The sequence below is a fragment of the Eurosta solidaginis genome, chromosome 1 (assembly GCF_040869045.1).
Source record: "Eurosta solidaginis isolate ZX-2024a chromosome 1, ASM4086904v1, whole genome shotgun sequence".
In the NCBI taxonomy this organism is placed as follows: Eukaryota; Metazoa; Arthropoda; class Insecta; order Diptera; family Tephritidae; genus Eurosta; species Eurosta solidaginis.
In genome coordinates this window covers 280066854-280085261 of record NC_090319.1, presented here as the reverse complement: position 1 = coordinate 280085261, position 18408 = coordinate 280066854, and the positions used below count along the sequence as shown (strand labels likewise).

The 18408-nt window shown below is 36.2% G+C and overlaps 1 protein-coding gene across 2 annotated transcripts in view; it reads left to right on the top strand.

Annotated features, from left to right (window-relative positions):
* The window catches only part of btsz (bitesize), a 184930-nt gene that overhangs the window by 71535 nt on the left and 94987 nt on the right, over nucleotides 1-18408 (top strand). For both annotated transcript variants that reach the window (XM_067760931.1, XM_067760930.1), the window contains exons 3-4: nucleotides 14575-14708; nucleotides 17782-18350. In XM_067760931.1, the coding sequence (XP_067617032.1) occupies nucleotides 14575-14708; nucleotides 17782-18350 (703 nt within the window). The remainder of the gene's footprint in view (nucleotides 1-14574; nucleotides 14709-17781; nucleotides 18351-18408) is intronic.

The window sequence follows — 18408 nt, the reverse complement described above, 5'->3', positions numbered from 1 at the left end:
ATGTTTTATGTATGTTTGCGTGCTAGTGGGTTTATTTTTCCCAAACTTAGACAATGGCATAGTGTTGACAATTTGAGTGCATTTTGCACTCAGTAAAATCGTTTTTTGTTTTTTTAAGTTATGTATATAAGAATTTTTTATATTATCTATTTGGAGCTAATGAACCTAGAAATTTCTATAGCGTAATTTAGTAAGATTGAGAAATAAATTTCCTCAATTGAAAAAATTTCGATGACAAAATTTTTGGTCTAGAAGGTTTAATGTAGTCATATTCATCGTTCCCGAGATGGTCGGGCTAGTATCTTAATGGTGCTTGTTACCAGAACTTCCGCATCTGTATCCCATCAACATCGATAACATCTTTATCGTTAATTTTATCGTTAATACAACAACAACAACATGATAAACGACAAATCAATTCAAGAAGAAAGATACGAGATACCACAGAGACTCAAAACCATGTCGAAAATGAAGAAAATTAATTCCTATTGACACAGTCCTCATTCTAGAATGATTAGTTCAACTCTAAAAGTATTTTAAGTTTTAGTTGCATCATTCTTTTCTTCCGTAATAACCATAGACACAGCTGTGTGATACACTGAAGTACCCTGTTTGAGCACAGCGCCTGAGATTCAACAGAGCAAGCAGTGAATCAGCGTTGGCTGGCACTTCAAGCAGTAAGCATCTCATGAGAATATTTTATGCAAAAATTTTCTTTCACATTCTCCTTGTTCTCACATTCCACTAACAAAACATGGCGTTTGTATTCGAAACTCTGCTGCCTCTGCATTATAGTGAGACAATCGTCTCGAGTTAACAAAGACAATTAACTTTCACCTTTGTGTATAGTACACTGGGAGTGACGCAAGAGTCGAACGAAATCTGGTAAACTGTTACTCAACTAAAACAAGATACATATATAAACCTTGAAACGATGCACTTGTGGTGCGCGTAGACCTAAGATCCCTCAAATTTATTTAGACAGATTAATGCCAACTATTTATAAGGTTAGGTTAGGTTGAACTGGCCGGTCCATGAGGACCTCACATAGACTGATTTAGTCCGTAGTGTTACCAGAAGTTTGTTTTAACGACCAAACTGAAAAAACCCATCAAAAACCATGACCTATGTTACAAAATAACTCCGTCCTCTTGTCAAATACTAGAAGCTCCCTAGGACTTAATCCACTTGCTGCTTCTAGATCTGACAGCTGTATCACTCCTAATAGCTGGAGTCTTAGCCTGGCAAGTGCAGGGCACGAGCACAGAACGTGCTCGATCGTTTTCTCCTACAATCCGCACTTCCTACATCTGCTATCACTGACCAAGCCTAATTTAAAGGCATGTGACGCCAGAAGGCAGTGTCCAGTCAGAATACCCGTTATGAGTCTACAGTCCTCTCTTTTTAATGATAGAAGCAACTGTGTTAGTCTAAGGTTGCAAGACCTACACATAATCTTCGACACTTTACAGCCCCGCGCTTGAACCCACGCCTTTCCCGCTTGGTTGATCATGTGCATCTCTCGCCTTCGTTTAATCTCGCCCAATCTAATTGGGACGTCTACGGAGCAAGCTTCAAGGGATGCGCCCTTTTTAGCTAGTTCGTCCGCTTTTTCATTCCCATCTATTCCCATATGCCCTGGGACCCAATATAGATGTATGCTTCTACTTGTCCCGATTCTCTCCAGAGGCTGCTTACACTCTAACATGCATTTCGATGCTGTGCTATGTAAGATTATTGCCTTAATTATTGCTTGACTGTCAATATAAAAGTTAACACGGTTGCAGCTTAAGCTATTCTCTTCCAGGGTTTCTACTGCTTTGGTTACGGCTAATATTTCCGCTTGGAAAACGCTAACTATTTATAAAATTACTTTTTAATTTTTTTATTTTAAGAGGTAAACAAACCAACTTATGATCTTTATTGTGAGAATATATAGGAATTTATGTATTTACATTTTCTGCTTTGATATTATTTTCTTTGTCTTACTTAAAAATCTGTTGATAATAGGAAAAAAAACTGTAACAGCGTTTGAAAAAAAATTAAAGTGCTCGTCAATAAAAATCCGAAAATAATTTTTATCTTGATCCAAATATATTTGAGGTCCAAAATTAATAGTTTTGTAGGGACTTATATTATAGGAGGAATAACAGTTTCAGCCCCTGCTGAAAACTCATCTGCTTTGCCGTTGGGTCAGCTTAAAACATGCGGGACCCGTCCGGTAATTTGTAGGAAAATTTAATATAAGCACGATGCAAATTGGAAAGAAGCTCGGCCTCAAATCTTCTCGGGGGTTATCGCACCTTACATTTATTTATCTATTTATTTTAGGTCATGCAACTTTCAGGTATGACAAAGAAAAAAATATGACCGGTATATACTTAATATTAATGTAGAAAAGCTTTCCACTTCGTTCAAAGAAAATTATACTCATTTAGGACTAAACGTAGAAGTTTTTCACAAATAAATAATTAGAGAAAAAGAAGAAAATAGCCCAACGCAACAACCCAACATTTAATTACATACAAACAATCATACACAATGACTTTCTATACATAAATGCATTTAACCAAGTGGACATATAAACTTATATACAGCAGCGTACAGAAAAATAGCAGTGGCAATTTTCATCAAATTTCGTCAATTGATTTCTTTAAATTCGATATTTCAAAAAAGGCTGCTACGGATCGCAAAAAGTTTTCGAAAAATCTAACATATTGTAAGTTATAGGTCTGTCAAAATTCGCACTGCTTTTTGAAATTTTTTTTCGGAGGTTGTTTTAGATTTTCCTACTCACAATGTGTGAGTTTTTTTTATAGTAAAAAAATGTATTAAAGTTTTTTCTTAAACTTTGAAAAATAAAATCAATAAAGATCTGATAAAAATTTCCACATTCTGATTAAACACCCACACAATTACAATGTTAATAGATGTGCGCATTTGATATTGACAAAGTCAGCACTGCAAAAATCCATTACCAATTCTAAGCTCATTGAAAATGCAAACAATGTCAAATAGGGACATACTGACAGCCATTGAGGTGGGCAAAAGCAGATGTTAGAAATGCATGCAGACATAGCTACATACATACATACATATGTAAGTTATATGCAACTAACAAAGTCAATAGTATTTGTAATAGAGTGAGGTACTCTCAATTGCAATGACCAACTAGCAGGCACTTAGCAGTCAATATATATATATTATATGTATATGCAGGATCATAAATCTGTGTAACTATAATGTTATAAATGCATATTATATAAGTACGTATGTACGAACATAAGTATATATCATTTTATTTTGGTATCATTGTTTCTATTTGATTGGGGCTATCACTATACGTAACATTTAACAATGTTGTTATTGTTATTGTTTACAAGTGCATTGGGTTAGATAGAAATTGAATTGGCTTTTACGAACAACTGTTGCTGCTGCAGAGAGAAAATGTGTTACGATTTATTTATGAAATTTGCTGTTGCATAAGTTTATTTCTTTTACATGCATAACAAAGAAACGTATAGATTTATTGATAACTTGAAGTAAAAAAACTGAAGCAAGTCTGTATTCATTTGGTGATAAGCCAAGACAGTGACGTTGTGGTAAAAAAATAATAAAATTCAATTCAATTGGGAGAAAGTTATACAAAACAACGCGTGGCTATGGTCGGATCTTTTTGTCAATATATTGATCAACGCAGGACTGCTGGTTTGAATCACACTCCTGAGAGAAAAGGCTTTAAAGAGATTGACAAGGTATAATCGATACATTTATCGCTTTTTCTGTCCTGACTTGATGTCGTGCTGTTTCAAGATACAGATAGTCAAAGCCAGTAAGCTATCGGTCTTTTTTAAGATGTGCCTCTGTCCTTCAGTTTGCGTGGTGAACCTTTTTAATTCTTTCTAAAAATTTGCGTGACGCTGACCTACAAATTTTATACCTACTCCGAACGACATCTACAAGGCAGAGAATCTTTAAATGGCAGAAATACACCCGGAGTGCCTGCCGAAGAGCCCCTCGTCAAGAAAACCTTTTTCCTAATAGAAAAGGAACTTCACGAAAAGAAAATCTACGTAACACACAAATTAATATAGAGACAGCATGTCTCAATTGTGTTGTTAGTGTAAAAGTGAGATACACTGAAATAAACAAGAAAACAAATATAAGCAGGAAAGCCTAGTGGTTAAGGGTACTGCAGTTTCCCGTGTGATTTGCTCGAATCTCGCTGTAACCTTTGATAACATTACGAAAATGCTTGGTGATAATTACGTGGCGGTTTTCGAAATGGTGTCATAACGATATGCCAGTAAATGTTTCTTTCTGTTCAGTTTTTATTACAAACAAAAATAATAATTGAATATTCAATTATTATTCAATTACACAAGTTTACAAATTCAGGTCAACTTTTGGATCTGAGCAGATAAGAACGATTCTTAACTATATTTGATATGCTGAATTCGAATCTGCATTCAGTTTTTTAATATTGATTAAGATTCAGAGTTCTCGCATGATAGCGCCATTCATAGCAGCTTTTAAATAGTGGCACTGCTTGATAAGTCATTTCAACTGTAACTGTAAAATAATATAAGTGATTAGAGCAAAAAAAAAATGCAGAGACAGTGCTGCAAAGTTGATTCAAAGTGTTTTTGTTACGTTTGTGGTTGTTATATGATTAAAAAAGTGGCAAAATAATAACAAATGCGCTCAAAGATGCGTATCTGCACTACTTTGGTTTCAGAGTAGCAGACACTCATAAGTCATGGATACCGGAATTTTTTTCAACAAAATGTGTTGTTTTTTATGCTTGTGTGATAGCCGCGCAACTGAACATCATTATGTGAGAAAAGAATGGCAAAGTCGTACTCAATATGAGCCTGGACAGCAAAACGTCTCCGCTGAACCACTTGTAAATCCACAACACATTTTCCTCCACCTCTTCACATTAAACTAGGCCTTATTAAGAACTTCGTCAAAGCATTAAACTGAGAAGGACCGGCTTTTCAGTACTTAGTCAAGTTGTTTCCTAAATTTTCATATGCAAAAATCAAAGAAGGAATATTTTTCGGATCTGATATTAGAAAATTAATGGCTGATAAAAAATTTGCAAAATGTTTAACGCCCGATGGAGCCACCGCATGGGCATCTTTTCAAAATATCGTTCACCACTTTCTTGGTAATCACAAATCCCCTAATTTTAAGGAAATTTTTGGCGATATGTTAGAAAATTATCGAAAGATTGGAGCTAGAATGTCTCTAAAGATGCATTTTCTGCATTTCCATCTAGACCTTTTTCCCGAAAACTTGGGTGATACGAGCGACGAACAAGGAGAGCGGTTACACCAAGATCTAGCCAACATTGAAAGGCGATACCAAGGATTTTGAGATGAAGGCATGATGAGCGAGTACTGTTGGATTCTAATACGCGAAGCAGATACTAAACAATACAAAGGCAATGTTCCACCAATCTTCATTTCTGATTTGTTACTTTTAAGTTAATAAAATGAAAATTATTTGACAAAAATCTTTAAAAATGATTTTATTGGCTGTATTAAAAACTAGAATCAATCTTAAAAAGGGAATGAAGAATCGGATTCAGCGTCATAAATTGTCTTAAAAACCACCTTTAGTTGCCTAGATCCAAAACCGTGCATACCTGTGTTATTATAAGCCGGTGCTAAGCTTAACTAATAGAAAAACTTTTTTCTTAAGTAGTAAAGCCTTAAGGAATTTCTTTAGGATTTGCTTTTGGGACAGTTTTGGGGCCTTGTGTGGAGTATTTTGGAATCATTTCGAGACTATTTTCCGGAAAATATCTCTACAATTTTCGGATATTTTCGGGATTATTTCAAGATTATTACGGGATTGTTTCCCAGACCTAATCGAGACTGTTTCAAAAGCAAATATTTCGGTACTGTGTCGGTGTAATTTCGGGACTGTTTCTCGGGATTGCTTTCCGAATCAATTCGGGACTATTTTGTGACCATGCGCGGAATATTTTATAATCATTTCTAGAATATTTTTGGGAAAATATAGGCCTGATTCGGGTAATTTCAGGATTATTTCAAGATAATTTCGGGACTGCTTTCCGGACTAAATCGGGACTGTTTAAAAATCGAAAACTTCGATAGTTTGTGGGTAAAACTTCGGGAATATTTCTTGAAATGCTTTCCGGATCAAATCGGGCCTATTTAGAATTCAAAACCGTCGGTTCTGTTTCAGAACTGCCTTCCTTTCGTATCATTTCGGAAATGTTTCAAATTCAAAACTTTCAATATTATTTTGGAATTATTTCAAGATAAGTTCGGAATTGCCTTCCGGAAGAATTCGGGAAAGTTTCAAAATAAAATCAGGGCTTTTTTGCCACTATCTTCCAATCACGTAGGCCACGTTTAGGGAGTATTGTCGAAATTGATGATCCTTTTCCGGATGCAGATTTGGTACGTTCCGGTAACAAGCACCATAAAGGTACTAGCCCGACCTTCTCGGCAACGATTTGGTATGACCACATGAAACCTCGGCCAGCCCGCTCTTCCACCCCCTAAATCCATCAGGAGGTCGTGATCGCCAGAGCTTCGGCTGTTAATGAAAGGATTCGCCACAGGTAGGTGAGGTTGACAATTGGATTGGAGATGGTATATATTGCGCTGGCAACCCCTTGAGAGGGTGGAGCTACACAACCCATTTAATCAATTTGATATTTTAGTCGCCTCTTACGACAGGCATACCTACCGTGGGTATATTCTAAGCCCCTAACCCGCGGGGGGGGGGGGGGGGGGGGGGGGGGGGGGATTTAAAACAACTTGTATATTTCGGTCTGTGACCTGAAATCAGCATCATCACTGGCTAGTTCATAGCTTTCTGCAATATGCAATATACTGCTAATCTCGATTAAATTTTTCTGCCCGCAAGGACTATTATCGCTGATTGTCGTAGTGAGTTTTAACGGATGTGCGATTGTTGGGTAGAAGCTATCGACCGTGTTACTTTTTGGCTGGTAGTTCCACCTGAAAGACTATGCAATGACAAACAATCTTCTATATAGTAGAGATTCCATCTCGTTAATTATATTCATTTGACATGATAATGAAGTATTTTACTTCCAGAAAGCGGGGCGATACAATTGATGTAAATTTTCGGGAATGGCTCGCAGAATGCTGATATGGCCAAATCTGATGTCGCTTCAGGTAAAGTGTGCATTTAGTCAACCACTTATCTAGGAAGTCTGCGATATCGATATAAGGAAATGGTGGGTGCAGTTAACAACGGGTTGGGGTACCCAATCCAGGGAATCTTCGATTTTCCTACAGTCATCTGCATTCGATTCAGTTGTACCTACATGCGCTAGGAGGTCCGAGTGACAATTACCAGGTATATCTCTATGCGCCGGGATCAAAATGATATTCATATTAAAATAGTTCTCCGCAACCGCAAGCTAGGTCAGGCATTCCCATGCCCATACTCAATTTAACTTAGGTCCTAAATAACCTTTTGGCTATCAGAGTAGATGTTGAGTTCTCAAATGGTAGTAGCAGACGCTGCAGAACTTAAGCTGCAGACATTGGTGCTTTATCGGTAACCGTATCCGTAACCTTATAACAGCTGATTCGACTAACCTTATGGGAATCAATGCAATCGATTATTGGTGCCGCTAAGGTCGTAACAGTATCGTAGCCAACCAATTGGTTTTTGGTTTACCGGCGTAACGATAAACAGCTGATTACGTTAGGGATATGACTACAGCGATACGACATACGGCACCAATGACTCCCGCCTTAAGCTTGTGGCCTAGAACGAGCTCCTTATGGAAAAACCCTCTTCAAACCTTTCCGTAAAACTTTGACCTGTTCATTAACCAGTTCACTACCCAATATTAATTCCTCTTCGCTCGAGGGGATGAGTATGACGTGTTGGGTAAAACTCATGCAATTTTGACAGATTTTTAAATTAACACTGTGTTGAAAAGGTCAGCAAGTGCGCATAAAAACATTAGGTCCAATGGACTTCAAAGCTGATTTTTTTTTTTTAATTAAAATATTTCATTAAAAGATAGCCGGTCAATTATGTATTTAACAGCAGTATAAATAGGCTTTTTGACCATTATTTGCTTAGTGCAAAGCTAAATTAAACTCCACTATTTCGCCTCAACGTTTCGCTAAGCACATTAGCTTCTTCAGGAGCGAAACTGAATTTATTTTGTAAATTTTTTATCACAAACCAGTAATTTTATCACAACTAAATAATCTGTTTACTTAATTCTAACCGGAATTTCTTTTAATAACTTTATTTTATGTACATTGTTGTTGTGATAAAATTACTGGTTTGTGATAAAAAATTTACAAAATAAATTCAGTTTCGCTCCTGAAGAAGCTAAGGTGCTTAGCGAAACGTTGAGCCGAAATAGTGGGGTTTAATTTAGCTTTGCACTAAGCAAATAATGGTCAAAAAGCATACTTATACTGCTGTAAAATATTTCATGATTTAAAAAAAGCTTTATTCGGTTTTCAAAAACTTCTAAGATTATAAACGAGACTTGTACCAGAAACGCCGAAATCGGCTGGTCTCCAAACCAAATTGGGCAAGTGACGACGAAAAATCGTATCAATGTACAAAATATACATAACTGGAAAGTTTTTTCTTCTCAGTATAGAAAAAAATGAAGATTTTTATTCGTGGAAGAAGTACTAGGAAGCGTTATCAAAATTTGTATGTTGCTTTTGAGCTACTTGAATTTGGTGATTTTAAAAAATGTTGGCGCTTAGTATACATTTTTTCATGTAGAGTGCAAAAAAAAAATAAAAACACGTTTCGAGATGTTAAGACAATCATCAGCAAGTTCCTCTAACACTCTGTATTAAGTGTATGATAACCCCAATTTATGACTGCAATTTGTCTGCGAGAATGTCTAACACCTACACCGTCAAAAACAATGCGAAAAAGCTCGCACCGATTGCTTCATTGAATTGAACGTTAAATCTACTTAGAGCAGCTGCAGCAGTGAGCGACAGCGGAATTACCGTCAATAGAAGCAACAAAAAAGAAGTAACAGCTTAGGCGTTAGAAGACGACGATTTCTGCATATTAATTCTAATCGTCTTATGTGACAAAGTACACACACACACATGCGCAGGTATATAGTGCTTTGCTTTTGATTCTTAATGTTTTTATTGTTGACAGTTATCCGAAAATGGCATAGCATTTTAAAACTGTTGATGTATTCTTGAATGTATGTTTGTTTCTTTGTCGGTGGCATTGTGCGGATGCACACATCAGCCCAACCTAAAATGGCAACCCACACCGTTATACAATAAGCCAACCAAATAGAAGCAATAACAAGAATTGGCAGACTTGCAAAGATTTAGGCGTTCAATAAAAAGCGAACACACAAGCGTACACTTACTCACACAGACTAAGAAAGGTGTTCTTTAGCAGCATTTTTGGCAGCCTTGTCATGTCTCAAATTCATTCATCACCAACTCAATGCAATTGTTTTTGATTAGGCACAAAAAACTGTTAGCAGGGACCGAAATGATTTTCGATTATTTTCATATTATAATTATAATTTTTTTTTCTGTGTTTTACAATAATTTTTGTTATCATACTAGCAACCGTAACTGAAAGTAAATCGTATCAGTGTATCTGTAACCGTTACCATGTCCATAACCATTCGGAAATGTTTACCGTAACTGTTATCATAACCCTGAAAATAAAAGTGTTGGACCAGTGACCAAAACTACTAGCAAGAACTGTTATCCTAAACAAAACTCGAGCCACGCTCAACCGCAGTCTTGACTACAGATGTAAGCGTAGGCTGCAGTAATCGTAGCCTTATCTGTAACTATCTATAAGTGTATTCGTAATTGTAATTGTGACTTTAATCGCAACGGTAATTGTGTCCGTAATCGTAATTGTAATTGTGACTGTAACCATAGTTGTAATTGTGACTGTAATCTAAACTGTAAATGTAATTGTAATTGGGACTGTAACCGTTATTTTAACCGTAACTCGGACCTCAACCGTAACTTGAACTGTGATGGTAACCGTAATTGTAACTATTGCCGTAACAGAACCATAGTCATAACAGTAAACCTAAATATAACTGCAAATCCCAGGATATTCATAACCCAAACTGGCACGATCTAGGCGGCATTAAGACTCAGTGTGACAGTAATCGTTACCGTAAACGTAACCGCTACAGTACAATATCCATGACTATCCATATCGGTAGCAGTTACAAAGCTAACGCCAGCAGTAAGCCTTAGGTGTAATAGCCAGAGCCGTAACAGCATTAGTGGCAGTAACTATACAAAATAAAAATGCAAGACGCGATATATCTCCGAAGAGAATTTAGGCCAAGCTTCTCTTCCAATTTGCGTCGTGCTCCTTTTAATTTTTACTAAATATTGGCGGAATGCGACCTAGATGTTTAACGCCAACTCCGAACGCCTACTCTGCAAGGCAGATGAGTTTTCACTGAGAAGCTTTCCACGGCAGAAGTACACTCGGAGTGCTTGCCAAGTCCCTGCTGAGGGGCGACCCCGGTTAAGAAAACTTTTTTCTAATTGAAAAAAACTTGTTTCTATTTTCTTGATGTTTCTTTTCCCGGGAATTGAACCCAGGAACCTCGGTGTGGGAGGCGGATAACGCTGTGGTGTGGAGACCACGGCGGCCGCTGCCAGTAACAATGACCTTAACTGCAAAGAGACATTATTTCGAATTCGTTTAGTTATTATGATTATAATCTCAATTCTTCTTTTCCTATTCTAACTTCGTTACCCTTGTTGTTTAATTATACTCAGTTGAGCAGAGCTCACAGAGTATATTAAGTTTGATTGGATAACGGTTGGTTGTACATATATAAAGGAATCGAGATAGATATAGACTTCCATATATCAAAATAATCAGGATCAAAAAAAAATTTGATTGAGCCATGTCCGTCCGTCCGTCCGTCCGTCCGTCCGTCCGTCCGTTAACACGATAACTTGAGTAAATTTTGAGGTATCTTGATGAAATTTGGTATGTAGGTTCCTGAGCACTCATCTCAGATCGCTATTTAAAATGAACGATATCGGACTATAACCACGCCCACTTTTTCGATATCGAAAATTTCGAAAAATCGAAAAAGTGCGATAATTCATTACAAAAGACAGATAAAGCGACGAAACTTGGTAGATGAGTTGAACTTATGACGCAAAATATAAAATTAGTAAAATTTTGGACAATGGGCGTGGCACCGCCCACTTTTTAAAGAAGGTAATTTAAAACTTTTGCAAGCTGTAATTTGGCAGTCGTTGAAGATATCATGATGTAATTTGGCAGGAACGTTACCCTTATTACTGTATGTACGCTTAATAAAAATTAGCAAAATCGGAGAAGGACCACGCCCACTTTTAAAAAAAAAATTTTTTTAAAGTAAAATTTTAACAAAAAATTTAATATCTTTACAGTATATAAGTAAATTATGTCAAGATTCAACTCCAGTAATGAGATGGTGCAACAAAATACAAAAATAAAAGAAAAGTTAAAAATGGGCGTGGCTCCGCCCTTTTTCATTTAATTTGTCTAGGATACTTTTAATGCCATAAATCGAACAAAAATTAACCAATCCTTTTGAAATTTGGTAGGGGCATAGATTTTATGGCTTTAACTGTTTTCTGTGAAAATGGGCGAAATCGGTTGATGCCACGCCCAGTTTTTATACACAGTCGTCCGTCTGTCCTTCCGCATGGCCGTTAACACGATAACTTGAGCAAAAATCGATATATCTTTACTAAACTCAGTTAACGTACTTATCTGAACCCACTTTACCTTGGTATGAAAAATTAACGATATCGGACTATGACCACGCCCACTTTTTCGATATCGAAAATTGCGAAAAATGAAAAAAATGCCATAATTCTATACCAAATACGAAAAAAGGGGTGAAACATGGTAAGGTAATTGGATTGTTTTATTGACGCGAAATATAACTTTAGAAAAAACTTTATAAAATGGTTGTGACACCTACCATATTAAGTAGAAGAAAATGAAAAAGTTCTGCAGGGCGAAATAAAACACCCTTAAAATCTTGCCAGGTATTACATATATAAATAAATTAGCGGTATCCAACCGATAATGTTCTTGGTCACCCTAGTCCACATTTTGGTCGATATCTGGAAAACGCCTTCACATATACAACTACCACCACTCCCTTTTAAAACTCTCATTAATACCTTTATTTGATACCCATATCGTACAAACTCATTCTAGAGTCAACCCTGGTCCACCTTTATGGCGATATCTCGAAAAGGCGTCCACCTATAGAACTATGCCCTACACCCTTTTAAAATACTCATTAACACCTTTCTTTTGATACCCATATTGTACAAACAAATTCTAGGGTCACCCCTGCTCCACCTTTATGGCGATATCTCGAAACGGCGTCCACCTATGGAACTAAGGAATACTCCCTTTTAAAATACACATTATCACCTTTCTTTTGATGCCCATATTGTACAAATAAATTCTAGGGTCACCCCTGGTCCGCCTTTATGGCGATATCTCGAAAATGCGACCACCTATACAACAACCACCACTCCCTTTAAAAACCCTCATTAATACCTTTAATTTGATACCCATATCGTACAAACACATTCTAGAGTCACCCCTGGTCCACCTTTGTGGCGATATTCCGAAAAGGTGTCCACCTATAGAACTAAGCCCCACACCCTTTTAAAATACTCATTAACACCTTTCTTTTGATACCCATATTGTACAAACAAATTCTAGGGTCACCCCTGGTCCACCTTTATGGCGATATCTCGAAACGGCGTCCACCTATGGAACTAAGGATTACTCCCTTTTAAAATACTCATTAACACCTTTCTTTTGATACCCATATTGTACAAACAAATTCTAGGGTCACCCCTGGTCCACCTTTATGGCGATATCTCGAAACGGCGTCCACCTATGGAACTAAGGATTACTCCCTTTTAAAATACTCATTAATACCTTTAATTTGATATCCATATCGTACAAACGCATTCTAGAGTCACCCCTGGTCCACCTTTATGGCGATATTTCGAAAAGGCGACCACCTATACAACAACCACCACTCCCTTTTAAAATCCTCATTAATACCTTTAATTTGATATCCATATCGTACAAACACATTCTAGAGTCACCCCTGGTCCACTTTTATGGCGATATTTCGAAACGGCATCCACCTATAGAACTAAGGCCCACTCCCTTTTAAAATACTCATTAACACCTTTCTTTTGATACCCATATTGTACAAACAAATTCTAGGGTCACCCCTGGTCCACCTTTATGGCGATATCTCGAAACGGCGTCCACCTATGGAAATAAGGATTACTCCCTTTTAAAATACTCATTAACACCTTTCATTTGATACCCATATCATACAAACGCATTCTAGAGTCACCCCTGGTCCACCTTTATGACGATATCTCGAAACGGCGTCCACCTATAGAACTACGGCCCACTCCCTTTTAAAATACTCATTAACACCTTTCGTTTGATGCCCATATTGTGCAAACGCATTCTAGAGTCACCCCTGGTCCATCTTTACGGCGATGTCTCGAAAAGGCGTCCATCTATAGAACTTAGGTCCACGCCATTTTAAAATACTCATTAATACCTTTCATTTGATACCCATATCGTACAAACGCATTCTAGAGTCAACCCTGATCCACCTTTATGGCTATATCCCTAAATGGCGTCCACCTATAGAACTATGGTGCACTCCCTCATAAAATACTCTTTAATGCCTTTCATTTGATACACATGTCATACAAACACATTCCAGGGTTTCCCTCGGTTCATTTTCCTACATGGTTATTTTCCCTTATGTTGTCACCATAGCTCTCAACTGAGTATGTAATGTTCGGTTACACCCGAACTTAACCTTCCTTACTTGTTTTTTCTTAATTTTGATGTTCCTTTTCCGTTTCCTTTCTATTTTCAATATACTTTTCATTTCGTCACTCTTCCTTTCTGATTTATCACTTCCTTATTCTCATGGTTCTCCAATTTTGTTGTTCTGATTTGGTTTGGAAGTGCACATATTCTTTATTCTTTCCCTTGGTATAACAGGTCTGACTAGCAGATGATCCACACTAACAATATTCTCTCAACAAATAATAAAATAAAACATTAAAAATGAAATTAACACGAAAATTGCTACTCGTTCCCTTAACCCCAGATTTTAGATAATATTTACATTTAAAAAGACACTATTCTTCGTCCCTGCATTTTACCCACACATTTTAGTGTTAATTTCAAACTTATGTTAATAAAATGTTTAGTGATTCTCTTGATTCATAATTGTCATTTATGCGAACAAATATTGCTGTTTGCGTGTAGCATATTTGCAAATAATGATCATTTCACTGTCGACCGTTGTTAGCAAAGAACGCGTATTTCCTTAATCCATTTTTTTCCTCTCTTCAATCGATCTGCAATTAACTCTTACGAATGTTAACGCGATTTCTTTATTTTCAATTCAATCTATAAACAAACAATCAACGCAATGAAAATGCATCTGATTGTCAAATGGACTTGTTTTTCTTGTTGCAGGGAAATACAAGCAACAACATCAACTAGTGGTGAATGGATTAAGGATTATTCAACTGGATCGACTGGCGCTGTAGATCATTTACCCACAACAGATGTGCTGCGGCGAAGTATACGACGCTCCTGGACAATATCAAGTGAGTAAAGATGTGATTAAGTGAATGATGAAATTGAGTAACAAAATATTATTGAGTTAAAAAGAAACATTTGTCAAATTAAAAAAATACTACATGTTACCGAGAGATATAATCTCACATCAAACCGTTAGAACAAGTGCTTTAAGAAAGAATGAAATTGTTGTCAGCCTTTTATATATTAAAACAATTCAAAATTTGTGTGCATTGATGTGATTTAACACTGTTTAAAGATGCATTTTGTTTGTACGAAAACTAAAATATTAATAAGCATCAATCGGAAAAATGCTTCCACCATTTTTAGAAATACGTATACATGTATTTACTTCAATTATAAACGTAACCGTAGAGCTGACGAAAGCCAAATTCTCTGATATTAGTATTTTGATTTGGTTTACGTTCACTCACCGAGTCCTTTGTTTTTCTCTAGGTGTCTAACTGTGTTCATCTCACCTCAAACATACCTACATATGTCTAAGCGTAAAGAATCATCTAACATGTCTTTTCTCGATGACTGTTGATTTGATGTAAACAGACCTGACTTATTTGTAGTGGTTAATATTGGCTTGACCTCACTTCGTTTGAATTAACTTGATGGCCCGACTTATCTTGTTTTTATGTGACTTGGGTTGACCTAAATTAAGTTACATTAACATTTAAATCTACTTCGTTTAATCACACCATTTAATTTGTAATACCTTGTCTTTATTTCAACTCAAAAACTGTAACTCGATTTGTGTGATGTGACATCATATGATTTAATTTAAGTTAGTTAGAATTGGCTCCGTGTGAGGCCTTTCATTGCTTTATATCTCTTAAAGCCTTTTCATTTGACTTTGATGATATTTCGGGCTACTTTTCTTTTTCTAATGTGATATGGCTTGACTGGATAAAACTTGCATCTACCTGATTTTATTTGATTTGATTTTATGTTATTACTTAATAATAATATCACTTGATCTGATTTAATGTGTCTTATATTTACTTTACTTCACTGATTTCATTATTTTTGATCACTTGCTTCAAATTGGCTCCATGTGTGACTTTGCCTTACTCTAGGCAAATTAAAACCCCTTCATGTTGCCCAGACTAGATTTCGTACGTCTTTTATTTTTTCCAAATGATGTGGCTTGACTTGATGTGGCGCGAATTCACTTAATTTTTTTTTTTTTTTTTGACTTGATGTGAGTTGACTTCAACTAATTTGACTGGACCCCACTTTACGAAACTTAATTTGAATTTCGTAATGCCTCTATCAATCTTGTCTTGGCATAATTTGTTGTCACTTCAGTTTGAGTTATTACTTAGTTTGAAGTGATATCATAGCATCTAATGTGCCCTAATTAATCTTTATTTGATTTTCCTAAATGTGCCTTGGTTTAATCTAATTATGACTTGACTCAGTGTGACTGGAATCGACTGGACTTGATCACTTGCTGAAAATTCGCTCCGTGTGACACTTTGCCTTGAATTCACATCATTTGCTTCGGATTACGTTTCGGTTGATTTTTTTTCGTAATGTGATATGGCTTGACTTGATGCGACTAGATCTTATTATCTGATGTGATTTAGCTTCAGTTAATATAACTTGTTGTGATTAAATGTGTCCTACTTTGACTTAATTGGATTTTACTAAATATTGGCTTGAGTTGATCTGATTTGATGTAACTTGAATCGACTTCACTTGATTTGAATTGAACACTTGCTTTGAACTGGCGTCGTGTAAGTTTTTGCATTACTCTATGTGATATGAAGCCATTACATTTCTCTTTGCTTAGGTTTTAGTGACTTGCCTTTTCTTGATTTTATTTCAATTAATATGACTTAACAAAACTTGATCTGATTTGACTATGTGACATGAGGAAATTTTTTTGAGTCGATACGAGCTGGTGACCTGATGGTGTTCATTTCTTAGAATTGACTTAATGTTATTTGATTAAATTATGTATGCGACGTAAGTCGATGCTATCTTTTGATTTGGTACGGCTTGGTGATCTCATTTGTATTCATTGATCACTTCATTCGAGTTGGCATGATTAAGCTTGGTTTTATTTCTATCCGGTTTGAAATTTCTTCTTTTGGCTCAATTTGATTTCATTTCAGTGGAATTGTTTTACTGATGTGATTTTGCTTGACAAAGTTACACTTATACTGACTGGACTTTAATTTTATCAACTTTACTTCATAAAACTCGATATATCTTGGCGTTACTCAATTTAATTTGGCAATAAGACATGAATTTATTTGATAAGATAGTTATTTCTGATTTGATATGACTAACTGAACTGATTTGTGTTGAGGTGACATGATGGCAGTTGGCTTCAGCCTATCTGATCTAAAATTCCTTCGTTTGGCTTAGTTTGATTTAATTTCACCTTACCCGGCTTGAATTAATTTCTATGCGCCTTATTTGATATGACTCTTTGTAACTTGCCATTACTTGATTTTACTTGGCTATGAGAGATGAATTTATTTTAAATATTGTTGTTTTTTTTTTTTTTTTTTTGTTTTTAATTTCATGTGACTTTTTTTAGGTAATTAATTGAGGATCGCACTGTGACCATTGGTATATTTTGCCCTTCATGTGACTTTGTGTTAATTGATTTGACTTTATGTGACTCGACATCACTTGACTTGATTTAAAATGTACTTTGTGTGACTTCTATCCAGCCAACTTTACTTCATTGGATGTGGCTTGATTTGATGTCACTTCATTTCATTTCATATGTCTTCACCTACTTAACGCAGCTTAGTTTGATTTGAATCTGGGAACCTTGGTTTTGTATTGATGATGTTATCTTTGCGCGTTGACTTGACATTACGTGACTGTTTTATTTGACATTGATTGTACTATATCCTTAATTATACAATCATATTTTCATTTGAAATTCAATTAATCATAATTTAACTTGGTTTTATTTCACTTGGCTGTAAGATTACGTGTGACGTGACTTGATATCATCTGATGTCACTCATTTGAATCTCCTTAAACTAAATGAGTTTTACCATACTATACTCTCAGTATTTCTCTTGGTGATGTTCAACTCAAATAAAATCATAATATTTTTTATTACAGATCCCGAAGACGACTCAAATAAACAAAATCCTCAAAACCCTGTCGCTGACAATCTCTATCCCCAGCAAAAGAACCTAAACGAATCACAATCCGGGGGTAGTTACCCTTCACTCATACGCCAACCATCGCAACAACGCCCACAACCCAATCCCTATCAAAGTGGTAGCGTGATTGGTATGACAAGTGTGGGTGCCACACATTCTCATCCTTCAACCGATTACCTAGTACCGAATACTCAACGACGAGTTCTACGACAATCTACACTACCGAATTCTTTAGCCAACAACGATCCCAATTTGAGTGGCAGTGGAGCTAATTTAACAAATTATAATTACGTGAATCTTACCGCACCCACTTCTCCGCATCAAATGCAAAAAAGTCCGATTTATCCGAACACGTACAATAGTGATGACGTCATACATATGAGCAGTACTGATTGTGATAATTATACGAATCAAATACAGCAACACCAACAACAACCGCAACCTATGAATATACACCCACAAGCAGCACAATCACAACAACAGGCACAGAGTGGAATAAATCCCCAAACGCACCATCGCCTACAGGTATGATTGAGTATTTACTATCATCAACATCAAATCAACATCGTAGAATGCTTATGGC